The sequence below is a fragment of the Cinclus cinclus genome, chromosome 1 (genome assembly GCF_963662255.1).
Source record: "Cinclus cinclus chromosome 1, bCinCin1.1, whole genome shotgun sequence".
NCBI classification, from domain to species: Eukaryota; Metazoa; Chordata; class Aves; order Passeriformes; family Cinclidae; genus Cinclus; species Cinclus cinclus.
This window is the reverse complement of record NC_085046.1, coordinates 27,058,522-27,071,456: the sequence shown is the minus strand read 5'-3', so window position 1 is coordinate 27,071,456 and position 12,935 is coordinate 27,058,522. Positions and strand designations below refer to the sequence as shown.

The following is a 12,935-nucleotide window of genomic DNA, read 5'->3' as shown; positions in this document are numbered from 1 at the left end:
ATCTAGTCAAAGGTGAGAAAAATGAAAAAGAAGAACATAGATGCATTCTGAAGTATTTGATTTGAAGAAAATTTTATTTCAAGGTCAGCTGTATCAACCAAGGCATCATACCTCTGCTTATGAAAGATGAGGAGAAAACGTGTTATACACTACACATAGTTGGGTATTTGTAACAACTTTCCTACAAACAGCAATACCTTCCTTTCATATAGAAAAGCATGTACTTATTATAGTGAGGACAAAAAGCTGTCTGAAATCAAGTTACCATGTTTATTTTAAGGTTCCCCACTGCTGCAGACTTGCTCTCTGTATAGTTACATGAAAAAAATTGCAGCATATCTTGGCTGAAGTTGCTTCATTCCTTCCTTTTCTTTGTACACTGTGGCCCAGAGTATGTCAGTCGACACCTACACACGTTTGGAGCGATGCATTTCCCTCCATGCTGGCAGGGCAGTTTACATACAGCTGAAATGAGACACCAGATACACAGCATGTCTTCTGCACAACATGGGATCATTTTTCTTTTTGTCTCACTGTGGTAGTAGAATTGTTCCCTGGTGACTGCACTGGGACAGTATAAATAAAAGCATAATGGAAGAACTGAAAAGCAATGTCTCTCAATTTATGGCATCGTGGCCTTCACTGGAATACAGGCACAGTACATCTAGTCTTATTCATGCTCCATTTCCCTTTTAAAATACTATAATTTCTGTTCTTTAAGACACAGGCTCTTTTTGAGATGGATGCCCCCATAAAAGTGAGAGAACAATAAAAATTCCTGCTGAAACTTATTCAAGCCAGTGCTGGATCCACACCCATGAGGAAACAGCCACCTCATCCTAGCAGCATCTCACACACTGCCCTCCTCTTCCCCCACAAGAGCAGAGGAGGGCTGAGTGGGCTCAGCTTCAGTTGCCTCCTGCTACACACCAGTTCAGCTGACGAGCCAGGGGCTGCAATTTGTTCATGAGCATGCACACACAAAGAAGTCAAATGTGATGCAGATTGAGTTAGTTTGGGAGCAGTGGTTATTTTGACATCAAGAACCTGAACACTTCTGCCATTACTACATTACTGAAGGGAGATAAGCCTTCTGTAAGTTCTCTGCAAGTCCCACACTTGGCTTTTACTATCACCCTCTATCTCAATACACTGATGAATATAAAGGATAAGCATTTTTGCTGTCAATGGAAATAACAAAATATTACTTGTCAATATTTGCTTGACCATATATATTGTAGAACTAACAGTAGCTGATTTAGTGCCACAGCCATGCCCACAGCCATGCCAAAATATCAGAATCAGAGAAAATCTGGAGACCCTGCACCCACAATATCCAGTTCAAAACCAGTGTTTGCATAAGGGTTTTTCAGTTTCCCAGAAAGCAAACAGAAAAACCCTGTCCTTTTGTAGTCTCAGGATTATTGCCTTTAGCATCAGGGAAGTGCTGTTGCAAGCATACAAGGGCCAAGAAGCATAGATTAAAGACTTATAATCACCTGCTTTTGTGACACAAAGTTTGTGAAAATGGAACTGGTTGTTCAGCAACAGTGTCAGTACTAATCTTGATTACAGGCAGCTTTCAGAGTTCTAAGAACACATGGAATTGCTTCTAAAAACTTCTCCTCAAAGTGAGAAGCAAGTTTCAATTTTACATGTCTATAAAATTTAATGAAGCTTCTAACCCACACCAGTAGCAATAGTACTTCTGTAATTTTCAGTTCCTTATACTGGGGTCTCACTTTACAGATAATATTTCAGAAATACCAACAAAATATACCAAGTAATTGGTGACAACCAAAATCTGAATCTCTTTCAAAGTGGAAAAGTTTCTGACCAAAGTGAGCAGCCATCTACTCCCTATGCATACTTGTAAGAGCCCCAGTATTTGGAAGCAGCTCTCAGTTACTATTCTAAGATACTTTCCTTGGAAGCTTTGTTCAGCCCTGAAGACTTGAACACTTTGATTGGTAAATCAAACAAGCAGAGGAAAGGATAAATGAAAAATGTCAGAAATCATTTACCTAAGTGACATGCTCTACCGACCCATCCAGCTGGACAGCTACAAATCCCAGGAGCCACACAAGCTCCATTATTCCGACAACCTTGAGGACAAATTGCTACAAGAAAAAGAATGGGTAAGCCAGCAGGATTTATAAAACTGATGTAAAAGAATCCTGACAGAATGAAAGATTCAGGATGATACAAGTCAAAATGGCAAAATACATTCTTTTCTAGGCCAGATATTCAACTGGTAAAACTCCAAAAGCATTTCCAGGACCATGGAAATGGAAAAAAATTATAGGTATACTGACTTATGAATCTTGGTTTAAAGGTGAACTGTCGCACAATGTGAACAATTGTACACCTAAATGCAAAATATTTTCACACTATTTTATCTGTGTAAGTACCCATAATGTAGGTCACTCATTTCTGCAGTAATGCAATTTCCATACTTTTAGTGACTTAATAATTTTAGAAGTTATAGAATTAATATAAATATTTGCATGAATGTAGACACCCACCTTCCTGGCATCTTGATCCTGTCCAGCCAGAAGCACAAAGGCACTTCACGACTCCGTTGACAGAGATGCATTCCCCACCATTCTGACAGCCTCCTTCACAGCTTACTGTGGAAGACAGCATACACCAGGCATTTCAGGAGCAGCATAGGACTTCAAATAATTGTCTTTAAACAGCTCTTCTGGCATCAACTGCTTGTTTTATCACATCTGCAAAAACTAAAATTTCAATTGTTCAGAGCAAGGCACTTTTCTACTTCTCACCAGTAACACCACTATTTATCAGCTACACCACAGGAACTACTAACATGCATGCTGGCATCAAACCTGCCAAACCACAGCTGGTAAGCCAATAACATGTGGTTAAGGATTTGCATCGTTGCTTACCTGACAGGACCTACAAGTAATAAGAGGAAGAAGAGGATATTACTTGACTATAGTCAAGTTAAGCAGTGCCTTCTCAAAGGCCAAATACTTGAGTTAGCTTCCTCATTTCAGAATTGTTGTACACATCAAAGCCTTGAAGGCTTCATTAATGAAGCGTTATTTATGCCAGACATATGATTGATATTAACTGTGGAGAGAACATTCACTTTTCTGTACAAACGCTTCCTTTCACAAGTATGAATGTACATTATATACCACCTTCACTGACTGTATTGAGGAGAAACAACTATCCTTCATTATAAAGATGGACAGTTTGGATGTCTGCTTGATAATTTGCAGATAAAATATCCAAATCTCTTGTTCAACCACAAGTATTGAGCACAATTTCAGCTAACAGATTTTTGGCACAAATACTGAACATGCAAGGACATGCAAGTCAGTCCAGCACAGCTGGAAAATGTCAGTGTTTGTTTGCATATTACTTTGTCACACAACATAAGTTAATGTATTTAATACTGATTGTATTTGATCCATCACGGTGACAGAGGAGTGCATGACGACCTCATGAAAGCAAATATTACTCCAGTCTTCTAGAAGGGCAAGATGGACCCAGGGAATCACAGGCTGGTCTACCTCGCCTCAGCCCCTGGTGAGGTAATACAAGAACTGACTCTGGAAACTATTTCTAGCCACATTAAGGACAGGAAAATCATCAGCAGGTCTTCACAGTGAGGGTGACCAAATGCTCACATGGTACAGATTGCCCTGGGAATTGTGGAGTCTCTGTCCTTGGAGCTATTCAAAAGCCATGAAGACATGGCCTTCAGCAGCTGGCTATAGGTAGCCCTGCTTGAGCAGGGAGCATGGAAATCATGACCTCCAGAGACCCCTTCCAACCTCTCCCAGTCTGTGATTTTGTGGGATTTTATAATAGCACATTGCCCCACACAAGTTTGTACGTTTGTACAGCGTTTTCTTGGATTAACTTTTCTAATACATACGTGTGCTCAAAAGGCTAAACAAAACCATAAAAATTCATCTTTGCTACTCCTTCTCTGTCATCTCCAATTAACCTCTCAACAATACATTGCCATACATATCCTCAGTGACTGGCCATCAATGTTACCATCTTGCAGACACTACATAAAAGTTTCAACCACTTAATGCAGAAATATGTATCTATACAAGCCATCTCAATAAATTATTTAGAAAAAAATCTGCTGTTATAGAGCTAAATGGAATATTTATGTAGCATGTTAAAAGGATCTTTTCTAAGGCAAAAAATTCGCTCTGATTCTCACAACATATTTCAGTATGTGTACTCCATCCCATCCTCCTGCAAGCATGCAGATCCTCTAGGCCATGCATGTCTTGATAGTAAGGTCAGAGATTTACAGAATTAAGATCATTATTTCAAAGTGCTTTAGATCCAGGACTTGAGGCATCCTAAATTAATTTAGTCTGCTTTCAAACTCCTTGACTTTCCAGGCTGCTGCTTCCTTGGGTCTTACCTTTATGGCAGTATCTACCCCCATACCCAGGTGGGCATCTGCATTTTCCAGGTCGGAGGCACTCTCCCCCATTTTTGCATTTTGGATAACATGTAGCTGTAAGACAGACAACAAAGAAAGGCTGAATAAATATTGATGAATCTTACTAAAGTTACTACTTAAACACATAAGAAATGTGCACATTAACATATTTTCATCAGTTTGTCTTCATGTTTTCTAAGATATATCTGCCATGTCATCTTACATAAGGTGAAATAATTTCCCTGCACAGAAAGCACTCCACCATACTAAGCTTTTAAGCAGTCACAATTAAGGAATGTTTTGGGCCTGGACAGAACAGGCAGAAGAAAGACCCATATTTAAAAAGGAACACAGCTGGACTGCCAAAAAAGCTTTTGATAACTGAAGGGGAGAAAGGTAAGAAAATAGGTGATAAGAAATGATTTAATAAAAAGATGTTGTAACTGGAGAAGCATCATGTGACTCTTAAGATGAAATACCAGACTTTTTACTGGATTCCTATGTTTCTCTTCAGAAAAACTATATGCTCTGTTCCTTATATCTTTTCTCTAAAATGAATCCAGATGTAAGTCAGGATTTCTTTCTCCCCCACACTCTTCTTTCCCCTTTTTTGCTTCAGCTGACTTTTCAGAAACTTTTCTGAAATGTAAAGTGTTTGTTTAGCACGTATCCAAGGTAAATGCAACTTTTCTCCTAACTCTAATCATTTGTTGGGAGAAAAGCATCTATGATCATCACAAATCCTGCAACTTTTTAATTGCTGACAGCTTGGACAGGTTTGATAAGGTACAAATAAAAATCTTGATTTGTAAAATTCTGGGTAAATCCAGTCAGATTGCAAATAAATTACCTATCACAGAGACTCTTTGCTAGTCCAAATCATTCCTGAATCAGCCCTGCTGTCTGAGAAAGCATTTGTTTATTCACACACAGGTTTTAGAAATCCATCTGTTTCAGGGAGTCTCATCTGAGCTGCTAGTGTGAGATGAGCTCTCTACTTATTCTTTGACTGGATGGGTGAAAAGTATGAAAAAGATGAACAATTAGTAATACAATCCTGATTTTGTCCTCATATATTAATTGCGCTCTCAAGAAACCCATTTGAAGAATAGAGGACTATTCACATTGGTACCTGCAGAATGAGTATGAGCAGGCAAAGAAAGGACAGAGATGTACAAAAAAAACCAAACCAAACCAAAACAAACAAACAAAAAAAACAACCCAGCCAGTGCTCAGCTTTCCATGACTCTAACCAGATGCTCTCATTTCTTTGGAAGTGCCATAAAAGAGCTCCCAGTTTAAGAAAAATTTTGTTTCTGTGTTATTTCACACAGTGTTCAGGTTTTCTTTTCTTGACAGAACAAGGGATGAAGCTTCATTTATCCAATTTTTTTTCCTACAATGATGACTTTAGGAGCACAACGATTCAGTGATTTCCTTGACAGTTCCAGACAGTCCACCTCACTAGTTCAAGAACCAATCTGCCTCTCCACCTCTCCCCGAAAATGTCTAGTAACCAGCAGTTCCTACAGCATAGTTCATAGAGCAGAGTTGTTAATCTCCACTACACAGCACATTAGCTATAGTTCATTTGTCACCACCTGCTAGCCTCAGCCTCAAAATGAAACAACACTCCATGAATGATTACAGTGCTGAATGAAATTTCCAGCGTCTGATTTCAGAGTTAAAATAAACCCCACCACATTTTAAATGAAGGAGATTGAAAATTAGAGCAAATATTGTACAATTTTATCACCTCTTCACAAAAGACAACATACAAAGCAAAGGAACTCCTGACACTGGGTGATTTTTTTAGCATTTAATAGCCACAAGCTCTGTGGCTAAACTTTTAAACAAGAAAATTAGAAAATTAGAAATCTAACATGTTACATTGAACAGGGTTTAAACTAAAACTCTTCTTCATGATGTTTTCTTTTGCATATTAGGTGGCATTTTCAAAAATGCTTTGTGTCTCCATGGAAATCAACAGGAACAGACTCCACCCTAGCTTTATGTCTCCTACCATGTAAATGGGAAGTACAAATGATCCTGTGCATCAAGTGACATCCGGGAAGTAAACGACAGTACTTTTACAAGCATAATGTTTTCTAAATAAAAAGAAATCCAGAAAGTAACCTACTTCCTACACACTCTTTTGGTGTTTCTGTTAGTGACTAATCCTGACTAATTGCACCTAGAGATACCAGTTGAATGTTGCTGTGGCTTAGAATGCTGTCAAGACTCCAACAGCATTCAAGGACAATCTGGATGCAAATTCTGTGCACTGTGCTCTCGGATGGGGAGGTTGGACCAGATGACCGACTGTGGTCCCTTCCAACCTGACTGACCCTGTGATTCTTCAAATACTTTCAGGGAAGGATTTAAGCACGCAGTTAAAGCAGTAGGAGGAATAAAACACCAAAGCCTGTCCTCCTACCCAGCATCCAATTGGCAAAAAGCTCTCGGTGTACCCACGGCCATTTCCGACAGCGGGGTCTCTTACTACCGCGGGGCTCTCCCGCTGGCTCCTGGCTGTGCTCCGTCAGTGTGTTACCACTGCCTCACCTTACCAAAGGGTGTCCTAACTCTCTTCTCCCACCTCGCCTTCTTTAGCACCTCCCTACCCTCCTCCCGCACCAGATCCAAGCCCGAGCTCCTCAGAGCTTCCCGGAGGGATTACTCTCCGGAGGGCGGGCACGAGAGAGAGCGAACGCGGTGCTCGTCCCCGTCCCTGCGGCGCTCCAGGCGCCCCGGGAGCCGGCGCATCCTCCCCCGTTACCGTGCTGGCAGCGCTCGCCCTCGTAGCCCTTGGAGCAGAGGCAGGAGCCGTCGGCGAGGCAGAGCCCGCCGTGCCGGCAGCGCGGGCTGCAGGCGGGGGCCGGGCCGGGGCGCAGCTCGCACAGGCACAAGGACAAGGACAAGGACAAGCACAGGCACAGGCACAGGCACGGGCACGGCAGCGGCCCCGCCATGGCCCGGCAGGGCAGCCCCGCGCTCGGCCAGCTCGTCCCGCTCCGCTCCCGCTTCCTCTCCGCTGCTCGCTCCCCTCTCAGCCCCGCTCCTCCACGGTCCTCTCGCTTTTACCCTCTCAGTCCGTTCCTCCTCCTCCTCCTCCCCCGCCGCCCCCCGTGCCGTGTCACGGCGGGTGGGAGCCCCCCGAGCGCCCCTGACCCCGCGGTCACCGAGCGCCGACAGCGCCGGGGGTGCGCAGAAGAGGAGGCTCAGGGGTGACCTTATCACCCTCTGCTGCTCCCTGAGAGGAGGCTGGAGCCAGCTGGGGGGGTGGCCTCTTCTCCCGAGCAACCAGCGACAACAGGGCAACAGGACATACTCTCAAGCTGCACCAGGCGAGGTTTAGGTTGGACACTAGGAGGAATTTCTTCACAGAAAGAGTTTCTGGACTTTGGAATGGGCTGACCAGGGCAGCGGTCATCGTCCCTCGTTGTGTTTAAGGAAAGACTGGATGTGGCACATAGTGACTTAGTGGTGGTTTGGTCATAGACCGGACTCGATCTTCTCAGAGGTCTTTTCCAACCTGAAAAGACCTTCTCAGAGGTCTTTTCCTCTGACAGCAGAGGACCAGCCACCAGGTGTCCAACACGATACGTTGGACAAAGAGCCCACCTTAGCACCTGGCCTGCTGGCACACCAAACATCTGCTGGCCCTGCCACTGCTTCCAGGACAGTACAGCTCTGAACTCCTGCCCTGCTCGAGAGCCTACAGACTCTGATTTCCATACACTTCCATCTTTAAAGGTGTCATATGTGAATATCATGACAGGATATTCAAAGGATGGTTTTAGGGAGAGGACTGATGGACTGAACTCACTGCCACCTGACAGAGGAGAGGAATATGGGTCTCACGGAATCAGAGAATGGCTTTGTTTGGAAGGGCCCTTAAAAAAATCATCTGGTTCCAACATCCCTGCCATGAACAAGAACACCTTCTGCTTCAAAGCATTATCCAGCCTGGCCTTGAACACTTCCAGGGATGTGACATCCACAGCTGCTCTGGGCACTTGTGTTAGTGCCTCACCACCCTCACAGTAAATAATTTCTATACATCTGACCTAAATTTACTCTTTTTCAGTTTGAAGACATTTGCCCATGTCCTGTCACTCCATGCCCTTGTCAAAAGTTCCTCTCCAGCTCACCTGTGGGCCCTTTAAGTACTGGGAGGTACTCTAAATTCTTCCCAAAACATTATATTCTTCAGGACGAACAGCCACAGCTTTCAGTCTAACTTTATAGAATAGACACCCCAGGCCTCTGAGCATGTTGGCTGCTCTGCTCTGGACTTGCTCCTTGTCATGCTGTCTCTCGGAATGTCTCAAACACAATTCTGTGACATAACAGCAGTATATTTCAATTTGATCATGAAAATATTTTTGTTGCAAAGAACACACACATAAATGATCAAAAACCATTTTTTCTCTCATTATTTCCAATATTGCACAAGCCTTTCCTATAATTCCAGAGGTTTCCAAGAGAAAAGACACACTTTCAACACCAAGATTCAGCCTAACAAAATATTTTCAGATGAGTTGGAATGACCAATAGTGAAAAAGAGAGGTTATAAGCACTTACACAAAGTGTCTACAGAAAAGTGAAATAAACCTCATGCTTTTGAAAAACTAAGGGAAAAACCAAGTCTTGTTTTCAACTGTGAGTGCTGACTCTGAATTACTTTATGCCACTCACAAGTGGCATAAAACAGCTTCATTTGTTTACTGGATAAAATAGGGGTATGATTTGTTAACTGCTTTCACTTTGACTGGAAATTCATGTGATTGCCTTGTAATTGACAGAATAAAAGTCAAAGGTGCTTCTGTTGTAGAACTGGTTTTAATCCCTTTTTACACCTACAGAGCGTGGAACATACGGTTCATAGCAGGAGCAGAATACAAGCCAAATCTGCTGCCAATAGCATGAGCTGCTGTCTGGCTTGTTGCAAAGGTTAAGGCACATTATCTTTGCAAGACTGCATTTAGACTTTGAAGTAGCAAAACACCATCAAATGATTAAACAAGAGTAAGCTGAAATTACAACGCTGAATAATTGCCTAAACCGTGCACAATTCCCTCTTGCTTGTGCCTAGGCAACCAAAGCAATGTTTGGAGGATGCATATATACAATTACATGTGTCCTGTGCAAACCCACATAGCAAGTATCCTTTCAAATATTAATGATGAAGTAAAAAGCCCCAGTGACTTAATTACTCATGAACAAGCTGCCATAGTGCATTGATTTGCCATCTAGAATAAGAACATCCAAACCCCATTCCTATTGCAGTTCCAGTTGTGGTAAGGAGAACAGGGTCTCCTGTTTTCACGTGCAGTATTCCTTCTTGCAAGGACAGGAGTAATAGGATTATGCAGTGATACCACTTTTAGTAAAACTACTTGCCAGAAATATATTGTGGAATAAATTCTTCCCAAAAGGAATAGCTTTCTTTATGCCATCCCCATAAGAGTAAAATAAGAGAAGAACTGAAGATGCTGACTCTGGGCTGTACTGTTCTCTGGGTATATCATAAGTTTGCACCTCCTTGACTTCTGTCAATAATTTTGTGCCAATTGATTTCTTCACAGAAGTATTTTTTCCATCACTGTCTTTCCTCTATAAGGCAGTTTTATGTGGAAGTGTGCCTTTCTGATATTAATGTCTAGCAACAATTCCTCCATATAGAACTATTTTCAGATTTTTTAAGAGCTATTCTTCATTATTCATAATTTTTAAAGCACTATTTATTTCCAGTTTCATATCCCATCTTCTCTATTCCAGAAAGATGACTCTTGGTGGCTCAGGTTAATTAAGACCCCCTTTTTTATTTATCTCCTTGAGAGATTTGAGGATCTTAAAATAATTAATACCAAAGAATGCAATCATATTTTGAAATATGGAAAGTGCCCCGTCAGAGGGAATAATTATGCAAAGACTATATTAAATAAGCTTGCCCAGGTGTTTCATTGAATAAAGTAAATTTGTTTAAACCTTATCTTCCATAGGAAGGATTAGGCTGCTTCACCGTTTTTGTGCATCTAAATTCATCTCAGGGCTTATCAAATTTGCTGAGTGCATGTCTGCATTTAGAAATGATTGAATCATGTTAACAGAGGTTCTCACTGAAAACAGAAATGCTTCCAGGCCTCCAACATACTTTAGCCTTAGAAGTACAATCTGATTTAAAACAAAAACAAAAAAGAACCACAACCAGAAAAACCCCACAAACCAAAACAACCCAGCAGGTAATGAAGTTTTTAATCAGAAAGTTAGACAAAGAGAATTTGGATTCACTCATTTTTGTCGTAAAGGCCATGTTTAACACTTATTTGCAAAATAAAACCAAAATAAAGGCAGTTTTAGCAGTAGCAAATTCACAGGCTCATTTTTGTGCCAACATCTTTCTGATATACTGTATCATAGCAATATGTAATAGTCTCCAGAGGGACACTGCTGTCCAGTTCAAAGAAGAAGACAGGGAAGAAATGAACTCTCCTTTACCATCAGAGTTATGGTACTCTGTGGAGTGGTATTTACCTTATTATGAGAATAAGGTTGCTCACCTGGAGTCTGGGATTCTGCTCCATGTAAGGCAAAGCAGGTACAAAGGTTGTTGGGGTCCCCAACAGCCCTGTGGGAAGACACCCCCTCTGGTCAGCTTAGAGCATATGCCTGTGTCTCTTGCCTATTTCAAAGACTTTTGTTTCATTACAGTGTGAAAGATATTCAGGAACTACAGCCTCAGATCTTCAACTGCCATGGGAATTTATGATCCAGCCAGCTGCAATACAGCACAACCTCCTCTCAACAATAAAGAAATATAAGAAACAATAAAAATTGGGATACAAAACCTTAGAGGGTGCTTGTGCGGAGGTGATGCACAACCATCTAATAAAATGTCAGTATCTCAATAATCAACTAGAGTTGCTGGGATGAGAGGTAACATTAGAAGGTGTATTACACAGCTGCCTCCTTACTAGCCCTGTGCAGTGTGTGCACTTCCAAGCTCTGGCACAATCATTGCTGCATTGTACTAAAGTACATCTAAAAGATGTGTCATCCAAAGATGATGCTTTGTTTGTCAGTGTCACATCACAGGTACCAATCCCATTTAAAAGTGCTTTTCAGCATAATTTGGTCTCTGTTCTACCACATGTAGATGAGCCATCAGGTAATGTTAGAGTTAAGTAGCATTGATCACAGCTGTATCTCAACTCAGGCCCACATCAGGGCTGTCAGATAACAGGACTTATGACCAACATCAGTCTTCTTTGTTGACAGCTTGAATACTGATCTGTCTTCCAGTGCAATTGGGCTTCACTAGCATTTGAATGAAAGTTATTCTAGTTCTGCTAAAAGAAGGAAAATGATAAATGGGTTTATTTTCAAACATGCCCATGTGTGAATTAGGTGAGCAGAAATATTATACATGTACAGGCTATGTACAAACATTCATCCTCAACTCTTCTTTGTGTCCAAAATCAGGGGCCGCTGTGGATTGCACATACAGATTGTCCCCGTTAATGCACCTAGCCCTGGTTCCATAATAGGAAACCCTTTTTTAATTTATATGGAATGAATACATTAATCCAAATGATGCCAGCCCTGTATGAACTTCAAAACATTATTCTAATAAGTAATTTTCTTCATATAAGAACAAACTCTTAATACATGATCTTTAGTCCACAAGACTGATGTGCACAGAAGTTCCTGTTCACAGATTTATCTTACTTACTAGATAGAAACATGAACAAGGTATATGTTAGTGAGATACCTCAGAATTAAAACTTCAATCATTGCAATTAGTTATAAATCTCTCAGATTGCCATCTTATGTAGGCATTTGCAATTAGAGTGCAGAATAAATCTGTGCCTGTGGACTCTGTGTAACCCAAAGCAATACAAGAATATTTTCAAAAGACCAGCCAGGCTCACTAGAAACAGTTTAACTCTGAAGCTTTGTTCTATGCAAGTCAAGGTCACTACTCCCTCTTTTGAATCTTGGATGTAAATTGCCTGATGGGAAAAGAAACAACATTACTTCTGCCCCTTAAAGGAGTACTGAGAAAAAAGATCAAGGCCTGTCTTGCTGCTTGGCAAATAGCACAGCTTTCAACAGTAACCCTAATTTGTTGCTGGATCTGGTTCTATCTTTTGGGATAATTTGGTGATGTCTAAGCTAAGAAACCTTCGATTTCTACAGAGCTCCTAGCCCAGTGACTCTGATGCCTTGAGTTTTATATTTTTCAGAATTTGTATTGCCTTTGTGTGTGACTCTGAACTTCATATAAAGCGTTAGCAAGTTCTCCTCACAGTTTAGTTATATAAAATAATCCTTTTCCAGCCTGAGAAGCAAGGACACCATTGCAGCTTCAGGCCCTAAGAGTATAAACAACAGCGCATTGAGGAGAGCAGTCTGGGAAGATGGGACTTTGTAACCTGAAGCTGTAATTGGACAATTAACTCCAGCAAGTAAATGGACCAAAACTTTA

At 41.4% G+C, this 12,935-nt stretch overlaps 1 protein-coding gene across 1 annotated transcript; it reads right to left on the bottom strand.

The window, feature by feature from the left end:
* Nucleotides 1-355: 355 nt before the first annotated feature.
* Nucleotides 356-7,413, bottom strand: LOC134048808 (von Willebrand factor D and EGF domain-containing protein-like). The gene is made up of 5 exons (XM_062500847.1): nucleotides 7,221-7,413; nucleotides 4,421-4,516; nucleotides 2,526-2,630; nucleotides 2,025-2,120; nucleotides 356-465 (listed from the first exon to the last, which is right to left on the bottom strand). Exons 1-5 carry the CDS (start codon nucleotides 7,411-7,413, stop codon nucleotides 356-358), a joined length of 600 nt encoding a protein of 199 aa, XP_062356831.1.
* Nucleotides 7,414-12,935: the final 5,522 nt, after the last annotated feature.

Coding starts and splice junctions, on each gene's coding strand:
- LOC134048808 (XM_062500847.1), bottom strand. CDS start 7,413: ATGGCGGGGCCGCTGCCGTGCCCGTGCCTGTGCCTGTGCCTGTGCTTG. Junction 2,121..2,525: donor AGGATCAAGATGCCAGGAAG/GTGGGTGTCTAC, acceptor TTTTTCTTGTAG/CAATTTGTCCTCAAGGTTGT. Junction 466..2,024: donor CGGTAGAGCATGTCACTTAG/GTAAATGATTTC, acceptor GTCTCATTTCAG/CTGTATGTAAACTGCCCTGC.